This window comes from Mytilus californianus, unplaced genomic scaffold, assembly GCF_021869535.1.
Source record: "Mytilus californianus isolate M0D057914Y unplaced genomic scaffold, xbMytCali1.0.p SCAF_1, whole genome shotgun sequence".
In the NCBI taxonomy this organism is placed as follows: Eukaryota; Metazoa; Mollusca; class Bivalvia; order Mytilida; family Mytilidae; genus Mytilus; species Mytilus californianus.
Genome location: NW_026262581.1, coordinates 121,488,294 through 121,512,896, shown reverse-complemented (window position 1 = coordinate 121,512,896; position 24,603 = coordinate 121,488,294). Strand labels below are relative to the sequence as shown.

At 32.7% G+C, this 24,603-nt stretch overlaps 1 protein-coding gene and 1 long non-coding RNA gene across 7 annotated transcripts in view; one reads left to right on the top strand and one right to left on the bottom strand.

Moving 5' to 3' along the window:
- Window positions 1-21,799, top strand: part of LOC127711471 (nucleoprotein TPR-like) — a 66,157-nt gene extending 44,358 nt beyond the window's left edge. For all 6 annotated transcript variants that reach the window (XM_052217548.1, XM_052217573.1, XM_052217572.1 and 3 more), the window contains 18 exons: window positions 580-782; window positions 1,345-1,433; window positions 1,661-1,965; window positions 2,372-2,582; window positions 4,772-4,820; window positions 5,258-5,419; window positions 5,840-5,884; window positions 6,972-7,055; window positions 8,591-8,734; window positions 9,615-9,729; window positions 10,307-10,473; window positions 11,089-11,183; window positions 12,147-12,232; window positions 14,266-14,361; window positions 15,511-15,616; window positions 16,173-16,228; window positions 19,559-19,651; window positions 20,587-21,799. In XM_052217548.1, coding sequence (XP_052073508.1) covers window positions 580-782; window positions 1,345-1,433; window positions 1,661-1,965; window positions 2,372-2,582; window positions 4,772-4,820; window positions 5,258-5,419; window positions 5,840-5,884; window positions 6,972-7,055; window positions 8,591-8,734; window positions 9,615-9,729; window positions 10,307-10,473; window positions 11,089-11,183; window positions 12,147-12,232; window positions 14,266-14,361; window positions 15,511-15,616; window positions 16,173-16,228; window positions 19,559-19,651; window positions 20,587-20,831 — 2,351 coding nt within the window. In that variant the 3' untranslated portion in view covers window positions 20,832-21,799. The remainder of the gene's footprint in view (window positions 1-579; window positions 783-1,344; window positions 1,434-1,660; window positions 1,966-2,371; window positions 2,583-4,771; window positions 4,821-5,257; window positions 5,420-5,839; window positions 5,885-6,971; window positions 7,056-8,590; window positions 8,735-9,614; window positions 9,730-10,306; window positions 10,474-11,088; window positions 11,184-12,146; window positions 12,233-14,265; window positions 14,362-15,510; window positions 15,617-16,172; window positions 16,229-19,558; window positions 19,652-20,586) is intronic.
- Window positions 17,016-19,489, bottom strand: LOC127712926 (uncharacterized). Its single transcript, XR_007987348.1, has 3 exons — window positions 19,328-19,489; window positions 18,991-19,159; window positions 17,016-17,143 (listed from the first exon to the last, which is right to left on the bottom strand). It is a non-coding gene; the product is annotated as an uncharacterized LOC127712926 (long non-coding RNA).
- Window positions 21,800-24,603: the final 2,804 nt, after the last annotated feature.

Below are 24,603 nucleotides of genomic sequence, written 5' to 3'. Positions count from 1 at the left end.
TTCTTATCATCGTTTGTTTATGTTTTCATGTTTTGGCGACTTTCAGTTTCACATTTGTGCATTTTCCCGTAGAAAGTGTTTATTATTATGTCATCCTTCAATGATGGTGGCCAAGTGGTCTAAGTAGTTCTACTACTGTAATCACTAGCCAGTCAACACTGAGGTTGTGAGTTCGAACCCCGCTCGTGCGGGTGCACTCGACTCCAATCTTAATTGACTAGATTTGTCAGTTTTCCTATCGAAGGTCTGTGGTTTTCTCCAGGCACTCCGGCTTCCTCCACCAAAAAAAAAAACTGGCTGCCAGGAAATAGCTTAAAAATGGCGCTTAAAAGTGGCGTTAAAACACCAACAATCAATCAATCAATGATGTCATTTACACCGTCTGACCTTGAGTAACTCGTTCATAAAAGCAAATGACATGGGAGTAAGATTAGAACAGCCCAAACAATCCATGAAGTTGACGATCAGCTGACATATCAATATATTCATATTTTACCATGGGTGTGTACTCAAAGCGTTTGAAGAACGTCATATTAGAATTCAAAGCATTTCATGAAGTTGTTTTTATTTTATTTGCAGTGACAGAAGGTAGATTGAAGAGTCATTATGAATCCAGAATTACCTCCCTTGAAAAAGAATTATCTGAACTAAAAGAAGTTGCAGTAGCAGCAAGTCAGGTGCCTGAACTGAAAACTAACATAGATAGACTTGAAAAAGAGAAGGCTGATTTACAGAATAATATAAGTGAACAAAAGTCTAAAATTGTAGAGCTTCAAACAAAGGTAAGGTTTTAATGAATATTTTTAAAGTGCTTTAGTCCGTGGTTGCCAGTTAGTAATTTCCCTAGTTAATCGAAACCACAAATTAAAAAAAAATTGTGTATTGATTCGTTCTATAAAACACATAGTTTCAGGTGCAGATCAAGAAATGTTTAAAATGGAGGTTCTAGGGGTTTTAACTTGGATAAAGTGGAGGTTTCAGCCTAATTCTCATGATTTTTTGCTTGATTTAAAAAAAATCTTAAAAAGGAGGATGTGGCTTCCTATCTTCAGAGCATCATCTGTGTTATACAAAGAAGATTATTCTGTAAATCAACTAATGTCTGTTAGCAATTATTTTCAACATGTTCTTGAATAGAAAATAATGCCTTGTGTCAGTACATCAAGAAAATTGGATAATCCAAGAAAAATACATGCCTCGAAGTCAGCTAGAAACGTGAACTAAAGTATCCACCAAAATAAGTTGGTTAACATTAGTTGTATACACTATTATACCTGAATTAATGAATAGAAAAAGATTTTGTTAGTAGTTGGATGCTTCTAAAAATCACATACTTCATTGCAGATTCAACAGTTACAGAAACCACCTAAAGCAGTGGCACCCAAGACACAAGTGGCTAGACCATCACCAACTGTGGCAGTTGAGGGCACTAGGTAGGAGAAATACATTTCATTTGTTAATATTAGAACAAAAATGCTTTTTCCTTATGAAGCTTCTATTGTAAGAACCTGTTGACTATTCACTTTGTTGTGACCATTTGTGATATTAAGATCACCATTGCTGCAACAATCTTGGTATAAAGCTATCAAAAATATTGAATCATAATGAAGAAATTTTATATCTGAGAAATTCAGACAGCTTGTTTATTGTACTTTTGCAGCCAGTCATCAGAAGCTCCACCTCCAAAGACAGCCCCAATCAGACCAATAGCTTCTCCTGTTGCCAGGGCCCATCCTACACCTAGTCAGACTCAGGCCAATATGAAGGCTACAGCTAGTATCAGACCTATGCCTTCTCCATTATCTGTTTCTATTACTACACCAACTGCAACTGTGATGCCAACAACTGTATCCCATCAAGAACCACAGGAGGATGGGGTACCAGCAGCACAAATATCTCCGGTGACAACAACAACTAGGCCTACACAACAAGTCCAGAGAGTTATACCTCAACAAGAGTTGTCAGGTGAAGTTTTGAAAAAAAATCCATTGTTTTATGAAGTATTTTGTACTATTTTCAGGTTCAGTTTTTTGCAGAAAATTAATTGATCATTGTTCATGTTAAAATCATTGACTATGAGAACAGAAATCTTTCTACCTGCAATATGAAAGGTCACTGTAGCAATTAAATTAAAGTTTTATAATGATGTTAAGCTTCTTAATAATTTTTTATCCCTTCATCATGTTTCTGTTCATTAGGTATCACTTGATACCAAGCATTTTCATTTTTTTTTATCAAATACTCTTTATTTAATATAGGCTGTTAATCATTAGTACCTTTATGGAAAAAAAAAAACGAAAATTTAGGAGTGGGGATCCCTTATTACCTGAGGTATGTTTTATTTTTCAATTTTGCTCTTTTCCTCATATAGACCAAAGTTTACCAGAATCTGAATCATCGTCATCTCAACCAGAGACTGTTGTTGTAGAACCTCAGCAGTCTTCATCAGTACAGCAGACAACAGTTGTCACACCCATGACTCAGACTGCTGTGGCAACTACACTGGTACAGCCTACAGTACAGCCATCCACATCAGCTGGAACCAGTAGAGAAGGAGCAACTAAAAGAACAAGAGAGGATAGGTTACTAAAACTATGATGTCAAAATTTTGAAAAATATTGTTTCTACGGATTTAAGATTTTAGTTTTAACTTTGTTTTGAGGTGAACTAGCTGAATATCCTTGCCATTCAATAGTTTGTGTGTGTATGTGTTCATAGGCAATTCTTAGATTGTGATAAATTAACACCATATATTTTTATGTGTAGTTGTTATTTGAAGAGACATAAGATAAAGGTCATATATCCTATACAGCAGAATGCATTGAGTGTGTAGGTAAAGGTATAATCTTTGGTTAGCTTGCTTGTTAGCTGAACCGTGAAGTTATTATTAGGTTATGTATACTACCCTCCTATCGGAGTAGTCTAGTCCTACAGACAGATAGGTTGGTTATCTGTCGGACTAGTCTAACTTTAAAAGGAGGGTAGTTTACCTAACCTAATAAGGACTTCACGGTTCAGATAACAAGCAAGCTAACCAAATATATTACCTTTACCTACACACTCAATGCATTCTGCTGTAATTTATTCTAAATAATACTGTTGCTTTTAAAATCAGTTTGGGGTAAAAAGTTGCCTTTAATCATGTGCATCCCACCCAAATTGGGTCAAACTACAAATACATTTAATGCATCAATTTTGATTAAAATTTGATATCTGAGTTATTTCTGTGATAAATTTTAACTAGCAATTATGTACCGTAGATACTCGCCTAATAGTCGATCCTACTATAAGTCGGGGGCCCTTTTCAGCTCCAAATTCTAAGGATTTAGTCTTGACCCTCGTATAAGTCGGACAAAATTTGGGCATTTTTTTTTCAGCTGACAGTAACTGAACGCCGGTAAAACCAATGCAAATCCAGGAATAATCTTCATTTCTGCATTAATGTTTGTTTGGTTTGAATTTAGTTGATGCTCATCATGATAATTTATATTGCTGTTAATAATAAAGATGTATTCATTTCTCTTGTTTTGTTCACTGTTGAAATGTTAGATTAGCCATGTGTTGTTTACATAATGCATCAATGATTTTGTAGGGTATGACTAATAACCTATTGTTTGAGAAAAGCGAATATAAACCAATATGAACCTGAAAAATTTAAAGTCAATCAACACTTGATGAAAATATTTTTCACAGCATACATAACTTGGTGTTAAATGAGCATGTACACTTCATAATTCTTATTATATTGTGATGATTAAAGGATTAAAAAAATTAAGTGAAGCTAATCAATATATTAAAATAACTAACTCCAACTCATTAGTGTCATCTGTTTACCTATCACTGATAGTTTTCACACCTTTAGTAAATACAACTCTTTGTCTCTTAATTGGGGTTATCAATGGATTATATTGGCTTGTCAATCAATTTTGTAATTTTTGTTTACCTGAGACACTTTAATGAATAATATTTTGATTTTGGGAATGAATCTTAAAATTATTTTTTGATTATTATATGATTTATAAGCATTGAATTGATATCATGATATCACAATAATGACACAATAACTCCGCTGAAAACATCCTTTCACATATTTGGTACATTGTTATCTCCTTTTCATTTTTGGTTCTTGGCTCTTCTTTTGGGTTTATAGGAAAACCATGTGACCATGAAAATCAATACACAAACCGGAAACAGTAGAATTTCAACACGAATTTGCAGAAAATGTTTACCAAAGAACAAATAAAACACAAAGACAGTATTGTAGTCATTTATTTTCAACAAAAACTTTTTATTTATTGATTTATGTAGGTTTGGCAATCAAAAACGTAGTTTTTACCAGGAAATTCACTCCTGACCACTTTTCTCAAGCTTGGATTTTTCCTCTGGTCGCTAGATCTCGTCTATTAGTCGGTCCCTCTCTCTGGATTATGAATTTTACTCCCAATTTTCCGACTAATAAGCGAGTAGGAACGGTAGTAGGCTTTTTAATTGAATCACAAGGTTAATGTCAATCTCATTAAATGCAGTCATTGTGACCTAAATTTCACTTCTTGCACTTAAATTAAATTTTACCTCCATAACAGTTTTAATAACTTGGATTTCCTGTAATAATGAATAGGAGAGACTTTTGTACATTCAAGAAACGTTTTTTTTTTTGTTGAACTTTTGTGAAATACTGATGTCTTTATTCGTAACTCAAAATCTCTATTATGTTATCCCCTTTTATCATAGTGTTATGTTTTTAAAATGGATTTTTTACAATCATTTTTAGTGTTGAAGAAGAAACTGAGGCTAAAAGATCAAAGATGATACAACATCAGGTAGGTATAACTAGATCAACCTTGATATTAACATGTTACTGTATAGTTTTAACAGTTTACAAAACATGGAAATGTGATAGTGTGAGTGGGCCATGGCCTATGGACACATATTTGTGTTGAGTGAGATTTGATTTGAAAATATATGTTTATGAATAAAAGAATATGAGGGGTATGAGTCAATGAGATAGCAACCAAATGACACAAAAACTTCGTTCAATATTGAGTGAAATACCTATTATTTATGTTCATACAATTTCATGGCTGTCAATTTCCATGCTGGAGGAAATTTGATTTATCAGGGATAAGCCACCAACATGCAGTGAAAACTGACAAACTATCACATCTCCATAGAGCGAAGTTCTCCTTTCCAATTTTGTATACAGATGGGGAATGATTAGAATCTCAGCCAGAATTATATATATTTGTTTGTTATTAAGGAAGCTCAGGTGATACCCAGTATAGTGGTCACAGAATCATCAGACAGATTACAGGAACAATTACCTGATTACCTGAGCGCAGAGGAAGAAACACAAACGGAGGAGCAGACTCTAACAAGTCAAGCAGACGACCAAACCCAGACGTCAGAACCTGCAACTCTGGTAATTATTTAAATACGTTAAATTTAATGAGCACAGCATTGGCATACCACTGGTGGAATTTCGGAATTTGTTTTATAAGGCAGTTTTTGTTTATGTTTTGGTTAAAAAAAAACTCTTTTTTATGATTATGGCAGTTGATGAGTGAAGTTAACATTTTTTAAACTTTAACATTATTTTATAATGATAAAATTTCTTTTAGAACTTGTGGGGAAGTGAACTGGAAATTTTGGTTTTCTGGCCTTATTGATTCACAGATAAATTTTGAACTCTATTTTTAAACAATTCCAACATCTAAATACTGAGTTAGTAATTTTATTATGAATTACACTAACAGTTTAATGCTTGACTTTGTTTTGTATTAATCTTATGATGAAATAGTATATTAAACCTTTATTTAAAAAAATAAACTTATCTTAACAGACCTTCACAGAAGAGGATATAGCAGGTTCACAACAGCAGTCAGATGTAAGTACAAATTACACAATATCCTCAGTCAGATGTAAGTACAAATTACCCAAATATCCTCAGTCAGATGTAAGTACAAATTACCTAAATATCCTCAGTCAGATGTAAGTACAAATTACCCAAATATCCTCTGTCAGATGTAAGGACAAATTACCCAAATATCCTCAGTCAGATGTAAGTACAAATTACCCAAATATCCTCAGTCAGATGTAAGTACAAATTACCCAAATATCCTCAGTCAGATGTAAGTACAAATTACCCAAATATCCTCAGTCAGATGTAAGTACAAATTACCCATATATCCTCTGTCAGATGTAAGTACACATTACCCAAATATCCTCAGTCAGATGTAAGTACAAATTACCCAAATATCCTCAGTTCTTATTCATGTACATAGATGTATGCAAATGTTTCTGTCACAATGTTTTAATGCTCATTTTTGAAACTACCAGTAACAATTATGGTGATATGTGTTCGACTCTTAATTGACAAGGATTACTGAAGATCATGGTTGTCTCTGGGCACTCTGGCATCCATCCTTGGAATTCCATCAGTTGACTAGCAATCAACACTAAATTCACAAAGCAAAACAACTAAATGACAATGACATAAATGATTTAAGCAGGCACATAAACATGTGGGGTATCAACATGCAATCATTGTATCAGATAATGAAATATATGTTTAATTTGTCAATGTACTATCTTGATACAATTAGATGTGTATATTCAAATAAGAATACATGTAACTGTGATGCAGATTAAGATCATTCAACTGTCTAAGGAATACTTGTTACTGTGAAACAGATGTAAGATCATTTATCTATCTTAGTATATAGTCAAAAAAGAATACATGTTTCTGTGAAACAGATGTAAAATCATTTATCTATCTTAGTATATACTCAAATAAGAATACTTGTTACTGTGAAACAGATTTAAAATCATTTATCTATCTTAGTATATAGTCAAAAAAGAATACATGTTACTGTGAAAAAGATGTAAGATCATGTATCTATCTTAGTGTTCACTATCTGAATAAGCAGTGTAATTTTAATCTTAGTAATAAAAATATATCCTGTTTTCCTCAGACCGTAGAAACAGCCATTGTTGAAGAGGAAGAGGCTGATGATGAAGATGGTATTATTATTCTAGATGAAGATAATGAGGAAAGTGTAAGTATCATACACCTAGTAGATAATAATGAATCATTTTCTTTAATTTTTCTCTTTTGACAACAGTCCCTGTTTAGAATTATTGTGAAAAGTGATATTGTTTACATTATGATGTTGCTGATTATGATTCCATTGCTTTGCTGCCAATTTGGTGAATTTTCTTTTAAGAATACTGTCCCTTATAAATTTTTAAACGTCTGATATGCTTGAATAGTAGGTTTCATATTTCCATTTATGAAAATTTGCAAACAGAAGGAAAAGTAGGGGAAAAACAGATATTCGTTGTAAAAATGAAGTTTATTTATAAACCTGCTAACAAAGATATGAGGGGTATATAGGAAAAACCTGTCCATCCATCTGTCCATGTGTCAACTTCTCATAACAGGCTGGATAAATAATTTATGAAACTTTACACAGTTGTAGAAAGGAATATACTGTAAATTAAAAAAAAAAATTAAAATTGCATTTTGATGAAAATGCCAGAAAATGTGTGATTAATTATTGCCATTTCAGGAAATACTACATACAAAAATGTTATCAAGATTTACAAATGCAAGATTTTACTTTTGTGAAACCTACATGTATCCTGTCACAATTTTGGCCATAACAAAAACAGTACAATTTCTGAATTTGCAGTAAGCTTGGTCCTACATGTAAAAGAGCAGATAATCCTCAATAGTGCAATATGTGGTAATAGTCCCACTTAAATGCAACTCAAATTTTGAGTTTTTTCATCTACGATTATCTATGATCCAGACAAAAGTTTCCTTTCTGTGTTTATTTTGTAGATGTTTCCTTATTTATTATATAGTTCCACCAATTTAATTTTTGAATCCATATTGAATCAGAGAAAAATGGGTTTGAACTGACCCCCAAGCGTAACATGATTCTGTACTGAGGAGTACCCAAATTGCATCCATGCTTAAATTCGCATCCGTAAAAATCAAATAACTTATGTTCTGTTTTATTTCTCCAAATATTTGGAACAATTTCACAATAGTCCATGCTTATGTTTCATTTCTTAAGAAATGGATGCCTTTAACATATTTTAATTGCTCATTTTTAAAAGTTTACTTTTTGTGGATGTCGCATGGCGATGTTTCCGTAGATTTTTCTTTTTTCCAGTGAATACTTCATCTGTTGATATTTACTGTGAAAGTTTTGTATATTTTAAATTTATTTGGCTATGTCGAAAGACATGCATAATGTCAAATAATAAAAATGCAAATTGTTAAGTCACTAAGAAAACTTGTATGATTTCCACTTCTAGTTTTGCTAAATGGGTGCAATTTTGGTACTCGTGCAATTTGGGTACTGTGACGTTAGGGGAATATTCATCTAACTTTACACAGGTGTGTAATACTATTCGAGAATGTGCATAAAGGAGTATCATCCCTGTCGTACACATTAAAGGGGGAATCTTTAATATTCTATTAGTATTGTGTAGGATAGGGTAACATTGTGCTAGTATAATATTGATTTGAAATTACACATTTTGATAGTCAAAAGCTATTTGAAAAAAAAATTAAATGTAGGGTGAAGAAGAATATGAAGATGAAAATGAGGGTGATGATGAGGAGGAGGTAGAGGAAGAAGAAGTTGATATTTATGAAGATATGGATGAATACCATGATGCTCAAGAAGGAGATGAACCAATACAGGAAGATGAATATCAAGGGGTAAAATTTAGATATATATATATTATATAAAATGGTAAACAAAGATGGATACAAAAAGCATCTTAGAGTGGGGAAGAATCTAGATGTAATTGAAAAAATGATTATTATAAAAATAAGGAGATGAGGTATGATTGCCAATGAGACCACTATCCACCAAAGTTCAAATAAAGTGGATGTTAAGAATTATAGGCAACCGTATGGCCTTCAACATTGAGAAAAACCCATACCGTATAGTCGGCTATAAAAGGCCCCGACATGAAAAATATGAAACAATTCAATTGAGAAAACTAACGGCCTAATTTATAACAAAACAAATATGACAGACATGAACCAACGACAACCACTGAACTACAGGCTCCTGACTTGGAACAGGCACACAAAAAATGTGGCGGGGTTAAACATAATTGTAATATCATAATGCTGAGGGGAATATTGAGATTCAAGAATAAAGCATTGGATATTTTGTTATTACTGTGAAGCCTAGGGGTATGAATTAATACCTAGTACAGTTACCAACTGTTCTTGAATAAAATAAATTTAAAAAGTCTTTATTAAAATATCTTAATCACAAAAAAACCCAGAGCCAAATGAACAGTTGTACTGAACTATTGACTTGTGAAAAATTGCTTAGTAAGCACTTTCACCCTTACAGTTTTTGATTGATTTTGATAAAGTTTGTAGGATCATTTGATATCAACATCATCTCAATCGAGTTTAAAACCAGGACCAACTGAAAACCTTTTAATGGAGTTATGCCTCGGAAATATAATTTACCTGAAAAATTGTCCTGTAAGGGCTTTCACTCTTACAGTACCTTAATGAAATTTATATGAAAGGTTTATATCAGCAATTTTAACTTATCTAGTTTTGACTATAACAGGATGGTGATATGGAGGAAGAGGAAGGTTATTCTGTAGACCAGGAAGACATGCAGGATGATCAGAGAGGAGAAGAGGTAGATGACGATGATGATGATGATGCTGTCGTTGTTATAGGTTAGTACTAAAATTGTCATATTTACTTAATATATATAACCATTTCTCTCTCATTGTTATAGGGATTGTTTTAGAAGAGACTTGTGTATCCTTGGTTTGGAAGTTTCAGTGGTATTGCAGATAAATTTATATCATATTTGATATCTCAATTTGTTAGATCTGGGTTTTTTTCTTCTTATGGCAACTTATAATGTAGGTTTTGACCTTAGTAGTCACCATACCCTATTTTTTTATTCTTAAGGAACAAGTTTGAATTATTCTGAGATAGGATTTTTTTCCCTGTTACTACATATGTAAAATTAAAATTTTGGATCAAGTCTGTTTCTTAGAAACAACACATGATAGGTTAGTATGTAGATTCATCATAATGACCATGTCTTACTGATGTCATTTGACCCCGATCTCACTCTTCAATTATTGTAGAATTGTCATTCAGATATTGCTGTGTGAGACATTTTAAATAGTGTGCAATTTATTTGTATACTTAGGAAATGATAGTAGAATGATGATTTTAAACTTATTCAGATATTTAAAAATTGATAATGTAGCCATTACAATATCAAAAATTATTTTATAGAGAGTGATGAAGAGGATTCTAGAATGGAGGCTCAAGAAGGGGAAAACCAACCAACAACACAGGCTGTGACAGTTTCTGTCCAGCCAGTGATGCTTCAACAACAAGCTCAACCAATAGAAAGGCAGACATCTGTTACTAGGGCACAGTTAACTCCCTTTATCATTGGGGTAAGATGACACACCTATGTTTGTCTAGATATCCTTAAGGCCTATATTGCTACATATGTAGTGTCATGTTTGAAAGAACAACAAGTTGATAACACAAAACCAAATAAGATTGATAAGAACTAGCACTAGAATCTCATTAAGAGTACATATATTGGTTTGTTGTCTTGACTTTTCCTTTATATAGGGAACCTATACTTTTGTGTTATTGTTCAGAATAGGATTATGATGAGTTTCAGGTCAGAGTTAAGTTAAGGAATAAGGTAAGGCTAGGGTTATGGCTGTGGTAGATGCTGTTGAAGGAATATTGTCTTATTAGTTAGCTTAACTTAAAGAAGGCTTAAAATTTCAACTAAGAGGTAGGCAATGAAAAAGCTTAGAGAAAGGATAAATGTATTAGATATATAAATATCATCAGAAATGATAAAGAATAGCTTTTTGATTTCATCTGGAAATAGTCTGGAAGTTATTTATAGCATGTAGTTTGTTATATTCTTGACTTAATCTACAACAGTCTATTAACAGTTCAAATTGTTATAAGTTCCACTTTGTGCGTGTTAGTAATGAAAATTCAGATGGGATAACTATATGTTTAGAAACTTTTGATTTTCTATATAGAGCCAAGGATATGAAGATGGAGAGGATGGAATAGTACCCAGTACACCTACCTTATATATTCCCATGAGAGGGGACGGGTTTGCCGAAGCTATCAGGTATACACTAGATAGTTATTATAATTCATTGGCAAAAAATTGATATGTTGAAAATGTTTAACATTAGAAAAGAACATAAGAACCAATTTTGGAATTTTCAGTCAGGATTTTACTTCTGCAAAATTATCTCCCCATTATGCCACAAAATTTTTATAATCGTAAAAATGGAAGCCATTGTAGTGATGACGCGCTGTGAATGTAGCTCTTGAAAACCGATCAATTTATCCACAAAGCATCATTACGATCCTTATATGCCAGTTGTATCTTAAAAGACAAATGTATCTACTTTCTATTGAGCATCATTTAACGTACTTTTATCCTTTTGGTAAACTTAAAACTATTGTCTGAATGGTTGTCAGGGGAAATTATTGAAAGTTCAAAATTATTTAAAAAAATTCTAATTTCGTGGAAGGGCAGACTAAAAATTTTCAGAGGTTGAGGACTTATTACCCTAGATAACAAGCACAAAAAATCAAGTTTTTTAGAAGTTATACATTTTTAAGATCCACTTGTTCAGTCTGTCGTTTATGCACAAAAAAGATCCACATGTATTTGCACCTACCCCAATCGACTGTTTTGTGAAAATGTGTCTATAATTTAAAAGTTTACACATATCTCAAAGCTCCATACTATAATTTAAGTAAAAACACATATATAAGATGCATAAAATTCTAAATTATGCAGATTCGTTTAACTTTTAAAGCCCATAGAATAGATGTAAACAATTCAAATTTACCAACTTGGCCTTTTTTACCTTCTCTAACAAAGAGTTCCATTTCTTTTTTTTAATTTCAACTGGGTTTCCGCTTGTATTTGTATGCACTATTTGCTGAAATGGCAGTAACTGATCCTGAATTTTATGTCTATATATTATGCCAAAATTTCTGAATTATAGTACTTAGAAATAATGAATTATACAATTCATTGATTTGTGACACCAGTAAAATCTAAATTGTTTTACAGTTCACCAATGGTACAACAAAGATTTACATTTGGATTATCATCATCAGAGAGTCAGTCAGACTTGGCTCAATTAGAATCACAAAGAGGTTTGTTTTTAAAAGATGTAATGAAAACAAAAAATGTATAAGAAAAAAATCATATTTGATATACATGACAATGTTTTTAATGTAAAAGAAATACAAGGTATATATGTTTTCAGTAGTAGCTGTTCTGGTGAAATAGGATATCAGCTATGTTTTACTCTCCTCAAAAATGAATGTCTGTTAAAATTAATTTATGCATAGTGAGATGCATAGCAAAATCTACCGGCTAGTATTATATTATGGACTACAACAGGCAATTATTAAGAAATTATATATAACAGTGGATGCTTTATTTGAGATTTTTACCAGGATTAGGCCTTATTTTCATGAATATTTTCCTTTTAGTGAAAAGGTTAAAAAAACAAAATATAAACACCCCCATGGTAAATTTTAAAATAACTTACAAGATGCCATGAGATATTTAAACATCCCAAGAAATCGGCCAAAGTGTGCTGTTAAGGACAATTCCACGAACAAATTTATTAATTTTTTAAAGGCACAAAATATATTGTGAATATATCCTCAACTTTTGTAATTCTATTGAGAATTTTTTCATGGAACATATCATAAAGCAAAAAGAGAATCACAAATATTATTGAAGTAGCATCATATCAACACCAGTATTAACCATTGTGATGTCAAGAAAGGTTTTGGCAGGGGTCAGTCAGAAACCATGCAAAAAAAAAACTGTTCCTTGAAGTATTACATAGAAAACTGTACTTGAATCCCACTTTATACTGTGTGTTTACTCAGGTGTTGATTTCTTCGATGGCGATATACACAAGGAATAACAGCAAACTGTTGTAAAGTATCAACCTAATTATGTCAATAAAACCTGGCAGTGTAACCTTCATATATTTTTTTTCACAATAACTGTCCCGATTTTGGTTGTATCATCCCGATTTTCATGTCTCAACCCGAATATCGATATCGGGATCATAAAACAAGTAAAAATCATGATTTTCACAATATGTACCTGAAAAAATTGAGGTTACCGATTTTGAAGTTTTTCTGATCAATTTTTATAAATCTATATAATTTTACCTGGCGACATATTGATGGCAAGTGCACAACTCCAAGCTAATCAATGGTCACAACAGGTGTCATAATTTGTTGTTACAGGTAATCTGCTTATCTGATGGGTCATAATGATCTTCAAAAATTAATTAATTTGTAAATAGAATTGGTCAGTCGGCATTTCAATTTTAATCAATTTATCATACAGTCACAATTTGCAACGTTTACCGTAGTTTCATGACAAAACTCATTAGGAAACATCGTTTATCTTGAAATCCATTATATTTTTTTAATTCAGACATGTTTCTGTCCAGTTCTGATTTAAAATCGATGCCATATTGGATTCACTTCTACTGTGTATAACCCCCTGCCTGTAGGAGCACCTCTGAATACCAAGAAAAATAGCTCAAATTTCATTCATTTTCTCATTACTGATAGACTATCTCAATCTGTCTTCATCCATCCAACTTTAGGACATTTAGGTAGAGGTCTTTTGAGCCATGGTGCAAAGATAAGAAGGTCTTTGGAGGGAGGGGAGGGGGTCTTCATTTTGTTAGGCCATTTTTCTATATTCTTAAGTTATTTTGCCTATTTATAAGTACAAGAATCATGCAAATAAAAGAAATCAATGCTTATTAGCTCATCATCAGTATACAAAAGAAAAAGGAAGAGACATGAGACTATTTCAAGAGTAAAAAAACAGTGAACACAGGAACGCCGCAAAAATTGTAACCCTTAAAAATCTGGTTGCGCACCTAAACACCCATGGGAATTTTCAAAAGTTGGTAGGTCTGCAATATGTCAGTTTCTATTAAGACTTGTTAATAATAGATATAAAGCATGCAGTAATCAATCAACAATCAATCAGTCAAAAATGGTTGTGGTTAACTTGTGCAAGATAAGGAATGATAGATATGAAATTTTGAGACATGATCCTTTTACAAGGAATTTTTGTGAACAGAGAATTTGCAAATATAACACTTGTTTGGAGTAAGTGAGGGAATATGTTTTATTTTCAGCCTGTGGGATGGATGACACACGTATGGATTTATCACAGTTACAGGAGGGTAGTGGAAGAAGTGTACCTAGTACTCCACTTAGGACCACAGCTCCTGGTAGGTCTACACTGGATTCATATATATTCGGGGGTATTATTTTTGGTGGCATAGAAGAATTGAATTTGTTGATTGCCACTTTTGAAATTGAAAAAGAAAAATGGTATTAAAATGCATCAACTAATGGAGTGCTAGTTTCAGTATTAAAAAATGACATACTTTATGTCTGGAAGGTGTTAATGTATTGAAATAGCAATTTATTACAAAACACATTTACACTGGAAATCATTATGTCAAATGAGTTTGCAGATAAGTTCAAGCATTACATTACTCATTCCTACAGTTAACATGTTATCAATGGCAAACTTAAATAAGTTCCTCGTGAAGTACCATAAACATGAACTGTAAATCATGCATCAGTTTTCAAATATCAACAAGATGGTTGCTTTACATTTAACATTTAAATTTGTGGTCTGCTGTGATCCTTGAAAACCACAAAAATTGGTATACTATTAATAAAATGATTTCACAGTACTGGTATATCATCATGACAGGGTGATGGACAAGGGCGTTGTTCATATTGTACTCCTCTTTGGATCTCAACTCTTGTTTGACCTTGGTTTGTGTAGATATTTATCCAGTATTGCTATAACATAACTGATCATGGAGGGAAAACCATCTGTCTGCTTAGTGTCGTAGATTTTGGTAGATGTACAGTGGTTGTAGCATGTAGAAGGGGATACGGTAACTATTTCCCATATGCTCCCACTTATAACTACAGTTTATGTTAGTTCTGTAAGATAATTACATATAGGATGGGTGGAAAAGTAGATGTTAAACCAGAATTTTATACTGGGAAACAAATCAAGGTAGCTCTTATAAGGTTATATTTTCATTGTTTTCACTTAGGAACACAACTCCCGGTAATTTTTTAATGGATATAATACGTTAATATAAGTGAATAAAATCATGAAATTATGTTAATTACAAACAAAAAATTTCATTATTAAAAATTAGGAAAAGCTATACTTGCATAGAGAAAGGTACAATACGAATAATACTGTTACTAAAAATACCATAAACCCCCCACTACAAGTAAATTACCTATAAACTTCCCTAGTGTGAAGTGTGTGTTGATATGTGATTATAGTAAAATAAGCTTTAATTCTGAACTATCAAGATGAATGCAGTGATACTTATTTATTTCAGTATCAATCAGTGAGTCAGCCTTGGCAGCAGCTGCAGCAGCCAGTCAGGCAGCCACAGAATCAACTCAAGGAACAGAGGAGAGTAATTCTACACAAGATGTACCAGGGTTTGTATATGACAACTAAATAAGATAAAACAGAAAATTTGGCATTTCCCTATCTTAATCATATCAAACAAAACAGTTTCTAAAATTAAGTAAAGTATTTTTCTGAAGATATCAGCAGTATCTTGATTTATGTACCACTTCTATTATTGCATAAAATACAAGGTGAAAGTAACTAGACATATATTATGTCATTGGTTGATATCAGAGGATATTATATTTGTTATCAGGGAGGTGGGTACATGTGATCTGTTTCTTAAATTGGCTTTTATATACTTAATGATTAAATTAGTTTTAGTAAATTACAACTTATATGATTAAATTAGTTTTAGTAAATTACAACTTATATGATTAAATTAGTTTTAGTAAATTACAACTTATATGATTAAATTAGTTTTAGTAAATTACAACTTATCCGATAGTACTCCATTAACCAATAGTAATTTTTAATTAAATTGTACAGTTTTAACTAAGCCAACAAATTTAGTACTCCGATCTAGCTGAGCAGTAGCTGGACTATTTTAACTATAGGTGTGATATCTGATTGTGTATTTTATAGAGTTGTAGAAGAGCAGACAGAACCAGACTCTACAGACACTGGTGACAATGCTCAAGGTAATGTGATAATAAAAGTCTGTATTGTACTTTACTTGGCATTGTGAAGTTATTCTTAAAACAACATATTTAGTTTGTTTTTTTTTAGTTTCCAGATTTATAGCATTACTATAACATCAAACATCTTTAACTCAGATAAATTCACAAGTGTGTTCAATTCAATCAAATATTTAGTTTGAAAGTGTAAGTTGACTGAGTTGTCAGGACAACTGTTCTGTATTTACCTGGTAATGTTTGTGTTCCTGTGGAATTTACAAAGTTGTATGGACGTACTACAAAGGTAATAGATCAAAAAGTTGATAAGAAATCACTGAATATGGTCTGTTTTTAGAATCTAATTATATGGTTACCCACTCCTTTACTATAAAATTTTGTTATACTTGCATATAGCATGTAACATGAGATACAGACAACAGTCACTAGATATCAATATTTATAGAATAACTTATCCAAGAATTCAATTATAGAAAAATATTCAAGAAGTGACCTAACAGCACATTAATTCACAAATATGTGTAGTGCATGAGTTAATTATCCGTGTTGTTTGGTCATGAGTTGAATATTTTTTGATATTTTAATTCTTAGATTAGTTATTCTTTTTATTACATTGACCATGGACTTTTTAATGGAAATAAAGAAAAAAATGAAAGGAACTATATCTTTTTCTATGCATTCTCAATTATATTGATGCAAAGACTTGACAACCTCTTGACAGCACACATTGTTGTATGAGGTTAGAGGAGTGAAGTTATCAGATTTATTTCACATGTGTAATTATCGCTTTTTATACCCCACACAACGAGTTGCGGAGGGTATAATGTTTTTGACCCGTCCGTCCGTCAGTCTGTCAGTCTGTCAGTCCTGTTTCTTGTCATCGCAACTCCTCTCAAACCACACAACAGAATTTCACGAAACCTTTTTAGATAATAAGGACATACTATGTAGTTGTGCATATCGACAGGAAAATTATGATTCAATTCTTTTTCTAGGAGTTACGCCCCTTTGAACTTATTTACTTTAATGTACTACTGCAACAGTTTGTCATCGCAACTCCTCTCAAACCACACAACAGAATTTCATGAAACCTTTTCAGATAATAAGGACATACTACGTAGATGTGCATATCGACAGGAAATTACGATTCAATTTTTTTTCCAGGAGTTGCACCCCTTTGAACTTATTTGCCCAATATACAACTGCAACCTTTTGTCATCGCAACTCCTCTCAAACCACACAACAGAATTTCATGAAACCTTTTCAGATAATAAGGACATACTACGTAGATGTGCATATCAACAGGAAATTACGATTCAATTTTTTTTCCAGGAGTTGCACCCCTTTGAACTTATTTGCCCAATATACTACTGCAACATTTTGTCATCGCAACTCCTCTCAAACCACACAACAGAATTTCATGAAACCTTTTCAGATAATAAGGACATACTACGTAGATGTACATATCGACAGGAAATTACGATTCAATTTTTTTTAACAGGAGTTACGCCCCTTTGAACTTATTTGCCCAATCAGGCCTCTACAATAACTTTTTTTTCAACTTGTCCAGTAGGACAAGTACAACCCAAAACTTACTTGTCCGAATGAAATTGTAACTTGTCCAAAAAAAATCTTAATAATAACCTTTTTGGCATTTTAAGTTGATTCAAGAAACAAAATGAATTAAAACAATAGAACAGAATTTGATTTATATCTTTTGAAATACTTTTCAAAAATATGAGTCGAGAACAACTGAATCTAGTCATGTCACAGGGCTTAGGTTCTAGTTTTCATCAATGCCAAAGTCTCATCAAACTCTGCACATGAGGCACCGTCTGATAGGCCTGTCAATGTACACTCATTGGATTTGTATCCTGGTTGTTTAAGTTGAAAAAAGATTATTCCAATGCAATCAATAAAAAAAAGAAGATGATGTATGATTGCCAATGAGACAACTCTGTGCGAGAGACCAAATGACACAGAAATTAACAACTATAGGTCACCGTATTGCAAGTATTGTTTCTTTCTACATATGATCAAATATGATTTTGTGAATTCTATGGTAAATAATTTCTACATTTTTATTTAAAAAAATTACCGGTATGGTATTTATTATAAAGCAAAAGAATAAGGTAGGAAAACGAGGTACTGATTTGTCTTGGTCCCGAAATGTCTCCTGCGTTGTCAAACTGTCTATTAATCATGTCTATTAAATATGTCTCCTACGGTGCCAAACTGTCTATTAAAATTGTGAGCCGAATCGTTTCCGAGCTGGTGACGAACTATCTTGTAAAGTAGGCTGGTCCTCTCCCTTGCAACATTTACCTCAGAGCCAAACAGATAAAGGACAGAGAACCAGTCTATCTTGTAAAGTTACCTTTTCTACAAAGCGCATCGCTGATTCGGATCAGTAAAACTGGTTTCCGAGAATAGTATGCCTTTTACCTATTAAAAAGTACCTGACAAAGAACCAGTTTAAAATTATCGGTTTGCAAGTAAACATTTCAAATTAATACTTGTTTTTATCTTCTTTTCTTGTTTTTTGTTTATAATTACTTTGTTCATCAAAGTTGGATTAAATTTATTTTCTGCAGAATAATTTTACTTGTCCCGTCGGACAAGCTTGATATAGCTTTTACTTGTCCGACCTTTTTTTCCTCTGGTACCGGACAATCGGACAAGCGTTAATGTCGAGGCCTGCCAATATACTACTGCAACCTTTTGTCATCGCAACTCCTCTCAAACCACACAACAGAATTTCATGAAACCTTTTTAGATAATAAGGACATACTATGTAGTTGTGCATATCGACAGGAAATTACGATTCAATTCTTTTTCTAGGAGTTACGCCCCTTTGAACTTATTTACTTTAATGTACTACTGCAACAGTTTGTCATCGCAACTCCTCTCAAACCACACAACAGAATTTTATGAAACCTTTTCAGATAATAAGGACATACTACGTAGATGTGCATATCGACAGGAAATTACGATTCAATTTTTTTTCCAGGAGTTACGCCCCTTTGAACTTATTTGCCCAATATACTACTGCAACCTTTTTTCATTGCAACTCCTGTCAAACCACACAACAGAATTTCATGAAACTGTGTAGATAATAAGGACATACTATGTAGATGTGCATATTGACAGGAAATTATGATTCAATTTTTTTTTCTGATACAATTTTTTTTTCTTACACTTATTTTATTTATCCAATGACAATGTGGGGACGTGGGGTATGTGAGCGCGCTCACTAAGGTTCTTTAATTATTTCAGTAGGAAATCCAGGTAATTCATTTCAACCAATGTAATAAAAGATTTATATTAAACTTTTAGGAGTAGATGATACAGATGGACAGCCGGGAACATCTGCTGACACTGGTGAACAAGATGGTGCATCAAAAGATGATTTCTCTGACAGATCAGATGGTACTTACTTTATTCCTGTTAACCTCTAATGAAAAAAAGATGTGTCAGTGAGTTGTCAATTCAATAATATAAAAAGACACCTAGAGGTCAAGATACAGTCTTCAACAACATACAGCTGTTTATACCAAGGGTCCAACAAATTTTTCCGAACCTGTTCATTTTTCACAACTTATGTATACTCACCAGAAGCATGTAATTAAGAAGTCTTGAAGGCCCTATTTGGCTAAACAAGGAAAGCATTTTAAGCCTTCCTTTTTGCATAACTTACCTGAGATAGTTTACATAACTGTCTGAATCTGCTAAGAGTGTGCTTCCATCTCTAAAATGTATCATGCATTTAACCCAAGTTTACTTGATAATCATTTGAAATTTGAAATTTTTAAAGCAATTACAAAAAAATAGCACTCATGTTCATCATTTCTGACAGTCAATCTAAAATGCACTGAAGGTTTGAATTTTACTTTATCTGGAAATTCCAAACATATGGCTGAAAGTACCTAATTTTAGGCTGGAAAAATAGTATGGAAATGTTGACTATAATTAATACAGCAAAATAATTATGAAATTACAGTATCTGTTGACCTTGATACAATACCTTTTTCATGACTTATTGAATAGGTGTTACATTTATTGTAGCTGTTGATTTCTTTGTTTAATAAGATATTGAGTGAATTAGTGTTCCATTGAGTATTTCAGAGATTTGTCAGGTCAGGTAATTGCCTCATATAATTTATTATGTAGCTACATTTCACTTGTGGTCATGACAACTAACAATTTGAGATTTCATTGTTAAATTCACTAATTTGTATGATAATTGGTAGGCAATAAAGCAATCAAATAGTTAGTGGGAAAAACACCTGTTACAAAAAAATGCTATAAAATGGCCATTTAAAATCCTTCCCTTTGACTAAAATATTACATTTGTTTCTCCTTAGGAAAACCAAAGATAGAACCAATTGTATGGGAAGCTGGTGCTGCCATCAGGACACAAACAGGTCATACTGGTCAGGCATTCCGTTCACGGCCACCTCGACGAGGGCAGCCTCCATATCAGAGTCATAATCAACAGAGAGGTAGAGGACAGTTTAGCCAGCGAGGCAGGAGTCCTGTTCCACGTAGTACACGAGGTGGAGCTAGAGGCAGCAGAGGAGGAATGTTCAGATCTCCAAACATGTACTGACCCTAGTTATATAGTGTAACTTAGCAATGTTTGTCAAATAAGTTGAGCATGGATGTTTAAGTTTTAAAATCACTAATACTGATTATGTCTGAAAACTTATTTCTTATTATGTCATTTTGAAACATCAATACATGATTAATGAAAAATATTACGACTGATATGATAATGTTTATGAAACATTCTGAAACTCCTGAATTTAATAATTTTTATCATGTGCAATATAAATATTGGTCTGATAACAAGTGCATATTAAATGAAGAAGAAATTCTAAATGGTACCACTTTTTTTTTTTTAAATTTCTTGTTTTGGTAAATCAAGATTTTTTGAAGTAAATCAGAGAGGTTGTTAAAATATAAGTGCTTAATGATTGTAGATTCTTACAGACATTTTACATATTTATGTTGAGCATCATCTTCTACAGTATAAGAAGAAATATGATAAATTGTGTCTGACTTGACTTATCCTGTGATCTCTAGAAAGTAAACAAGGATGTTTTGTTAAAGCAAATGGTGCCTCATAACACAAGTGCATGTTATTGCTTCAATATCTTGGAAGTTTTATTTTACAGAAGATATACACAATCTTCTAACTAAAATTTAGCCTTTAAATAAATGATAACTTTTCACAAAAAAATCACATTTCATGATAAGAGGGACACACAGTAACCATAAGCATTGACAATAAATTCTGTATACTGTTGCTCACAATTTTGTTTTGAAGGATTTTTTTCGATGGTTTTTGGCACTAGTAATGATTTCAGGCTTGTTCTTATTATGGAAGAAAAATTAAGAAAGTTGATATGTGACATAAAACGTGAATTCTATGTAATCATTTTATTGTTCATATGCTCCTTGTTGTTGCTTTTCTATGAATGATTGTGTATTTAACCATACAAGGAAGAATGGTTTGTTATAAATATGAATGATATGTGGTAATGAAAGACTTTTGCATTAAATGATTAAATGTAATTGTTTTTTGTTATTGTGTGGCCTGACAGTGTCCAGCTGTAGTGACACATGGGTGATGATGATGGATTGATGCTTAATATCCAGCGGAAAATTGAATGCATATTCCGGGAACATGTTAATGTTTTATGAATATTAAACCTGCTTTGTACTAGACTGACATGCTGAGCTAGATTTTAAATGTGCTAGTTCACAAGGAAACAGTCTGCAGAAAGACATGTAGCCTACCCAGACACATTAATCCGACTTCAAGGTGACCAGTCTTTGCTCTTTCTCCGTAATGCTGTGTGCTTAGTGGGGAAGCAGCAAAATCCAATTTTACAGTCTTTGGTTTGACCCAGTGAGGGTCGAAACCACGACCTACCACAGGACCATATAGACGATTGTGACATGATCATTGTTTTTATGCACCACCTACGATAGTAGTAGGGGCATTATGTTTTCTGGTCTGTGCGTCTGTTTGTTCGTCCGTCCGTCCGTTCCGCTTCAGGTTAAAGTTTTTGGTCAAGGTAGTTTTTGATGAAGTTGAAGTCCAATCAACTTGAAACTTAGTACATATGTTCCCTATGATATGATCTTTCTAATTTTAATGCCAAATTAAGAGTTTTGACCCAAATTTCACGGTCCACTGAACATAGAAAATGATAGTGCGAGTGGGGCATCAGAGTACTATGGACACATTCTTGTTTGTTATTTTGTTGCCTGACAGGGTCTAGCTGAAGTGATACAAAAGTATCACCTCTATCACCTTGTGTCATTGTCCAAGTCTAACTGAACAGTAGATTACCAGCAACCCCTTGAAACAGCTTGATAGAATTCCACATAATGTGTTCTCAAGGGGGTTTATTCTGCTAATTTTGCAATGAAGATAAAATTGCGAAAATATCCCACTGTGCAAAGGAGTAAGTTCGGTAAGGGTAATTTTTGGCCCCAATTATTAAGTTAAATGTTTCAAGATAATAAATGTTTTAAAGTGATAAAAAGACATGTGAGAAAGTTGAATAGAACTTTTTTTGTCAAAGTTTTAGTTTTAAAGTGTTGATTTTTACATCCCAAATAGGTCAAAAATAGAGATTTTGCGAAATTTGACCCAAAAAAAAAACCGTTTTCATTGAATTTTCATTGAAAATCAAAATGAGTGCTATTTGTGACATCATGAATAGAACGCAAGTACGTACATTTTCAACAAAAAGACATGTTTTCTATCTAGTCATTGTATTAGCTACGATTCATTGTGATATTGGTCAATAAATCCTAATTTTAAATTGTAGCTAGAAATAGGGGCTGTTTTAGGGTGTTATCGAACTTACTCCTTTAATCTTTATGGAAAATCAGAATCATTGACAAGAAAAATGTGAACATATTTGGTACTAGAAGTTACAGAATTTAAACAGACATGAAACTGTGCATCTGCTGTTACAATATTAAACTTGAATGATTTTCAGGGTTTCCCTTACCAAAACATGGACTTTACAGCAGAAAAGGGAAATTTATTATTATGACAAAAAATAAGCACCTGAACAAGTTCCTCATAATATTGAAGCATTTGACACACAACTGATTTATCATGCAGAAGTGATCAAAAGATGCCCCCAAAAAATGTTAATAAATGTACCATAGAAAATGCCCTGATGTAGGTCCCAGTGAGACATGTATGCAAATAGATACATCTAAATCTCAAAAAGTATTTGAACAAGTTTTGTCTATTGTAATGACCTGTGCCTACTCATTCATATTGTGTGAATATATCAATGAAATGACTAGTCAAGCTACAGTTTACTTGGTATATCAGATAATATCTGAGGTAGCAATACACAGTTAAGAGTTTGGTTTCGCATTTTGACCCCAGTATATTTTTCAGATATGAAAGTTAAAATTAATTTTTAGATAGCTGAAGAACAATATAGCCTTCAAAGTGGGTTTATATGAACATCAAGATGGTTTTAGCATATTTTATAGGCCATTTTCTGTTTGACAGTCCAAATTTTTACATCCTTACTGGCTATATGTCTAGAAATTATTGAAGTGTTTTCCAAATGATATTTTACACTCGAACTTTTCGTTTCAATTTTATGGAAAAATGAGATGAAATGCATGATTTTATTTGACCTCTTGATAGTTAAATGTCAAGTTTCATAAAAGGTATCACTCAAATGGATTGAAACACATTTCTACTTTGGACCAAATTATTTGGTCATTTGTGATATTTTCACCCCCTTTTTTGCAAGATTTTGCATCAAATAAATGTAGATTGTTGCCATGGTTACACCAAAAAGAGATAATATTTCACCATTTCAACTATTGGAAATCAAGTATATGGAACATGAGGTTCACATTCATGACACAAACATTAAGCCTTATTTGTTAGAAAGCAAGGGAAAGAGGAGGGGGTGGTCAAAAACTATGAGTGTCAATTTTATGATTTTTTCCAGCTGTATTGCTACCCGATATGAATAAAACAAGACCAATACTGGGTCTGCACCTGCATCGCTGCATGCAATTGATTAATATGTATACTGGAGCATAACTGATCATTCCCTTTCACTGATGCCAAGAAAACTTTGTACAATGAGTTTGCAAACAGGAAGTGGCTACATGGGAGAGGTAAAATTTGTTTACTCCCAACAACTCAACATCATCAAGCTACAGACCAAATATTAAAGCATTCCCTTCAATAGGAGCCAAGAAAAGTTTGACGAAACTTTTTCTTGTACAATGGTGTTTTAAAATTTCAAAGTATCGGCAAACAGGAAGTGTCTACATGGCAGATGTTACAATTGCTTACATGCTACAACTCAACATTATCA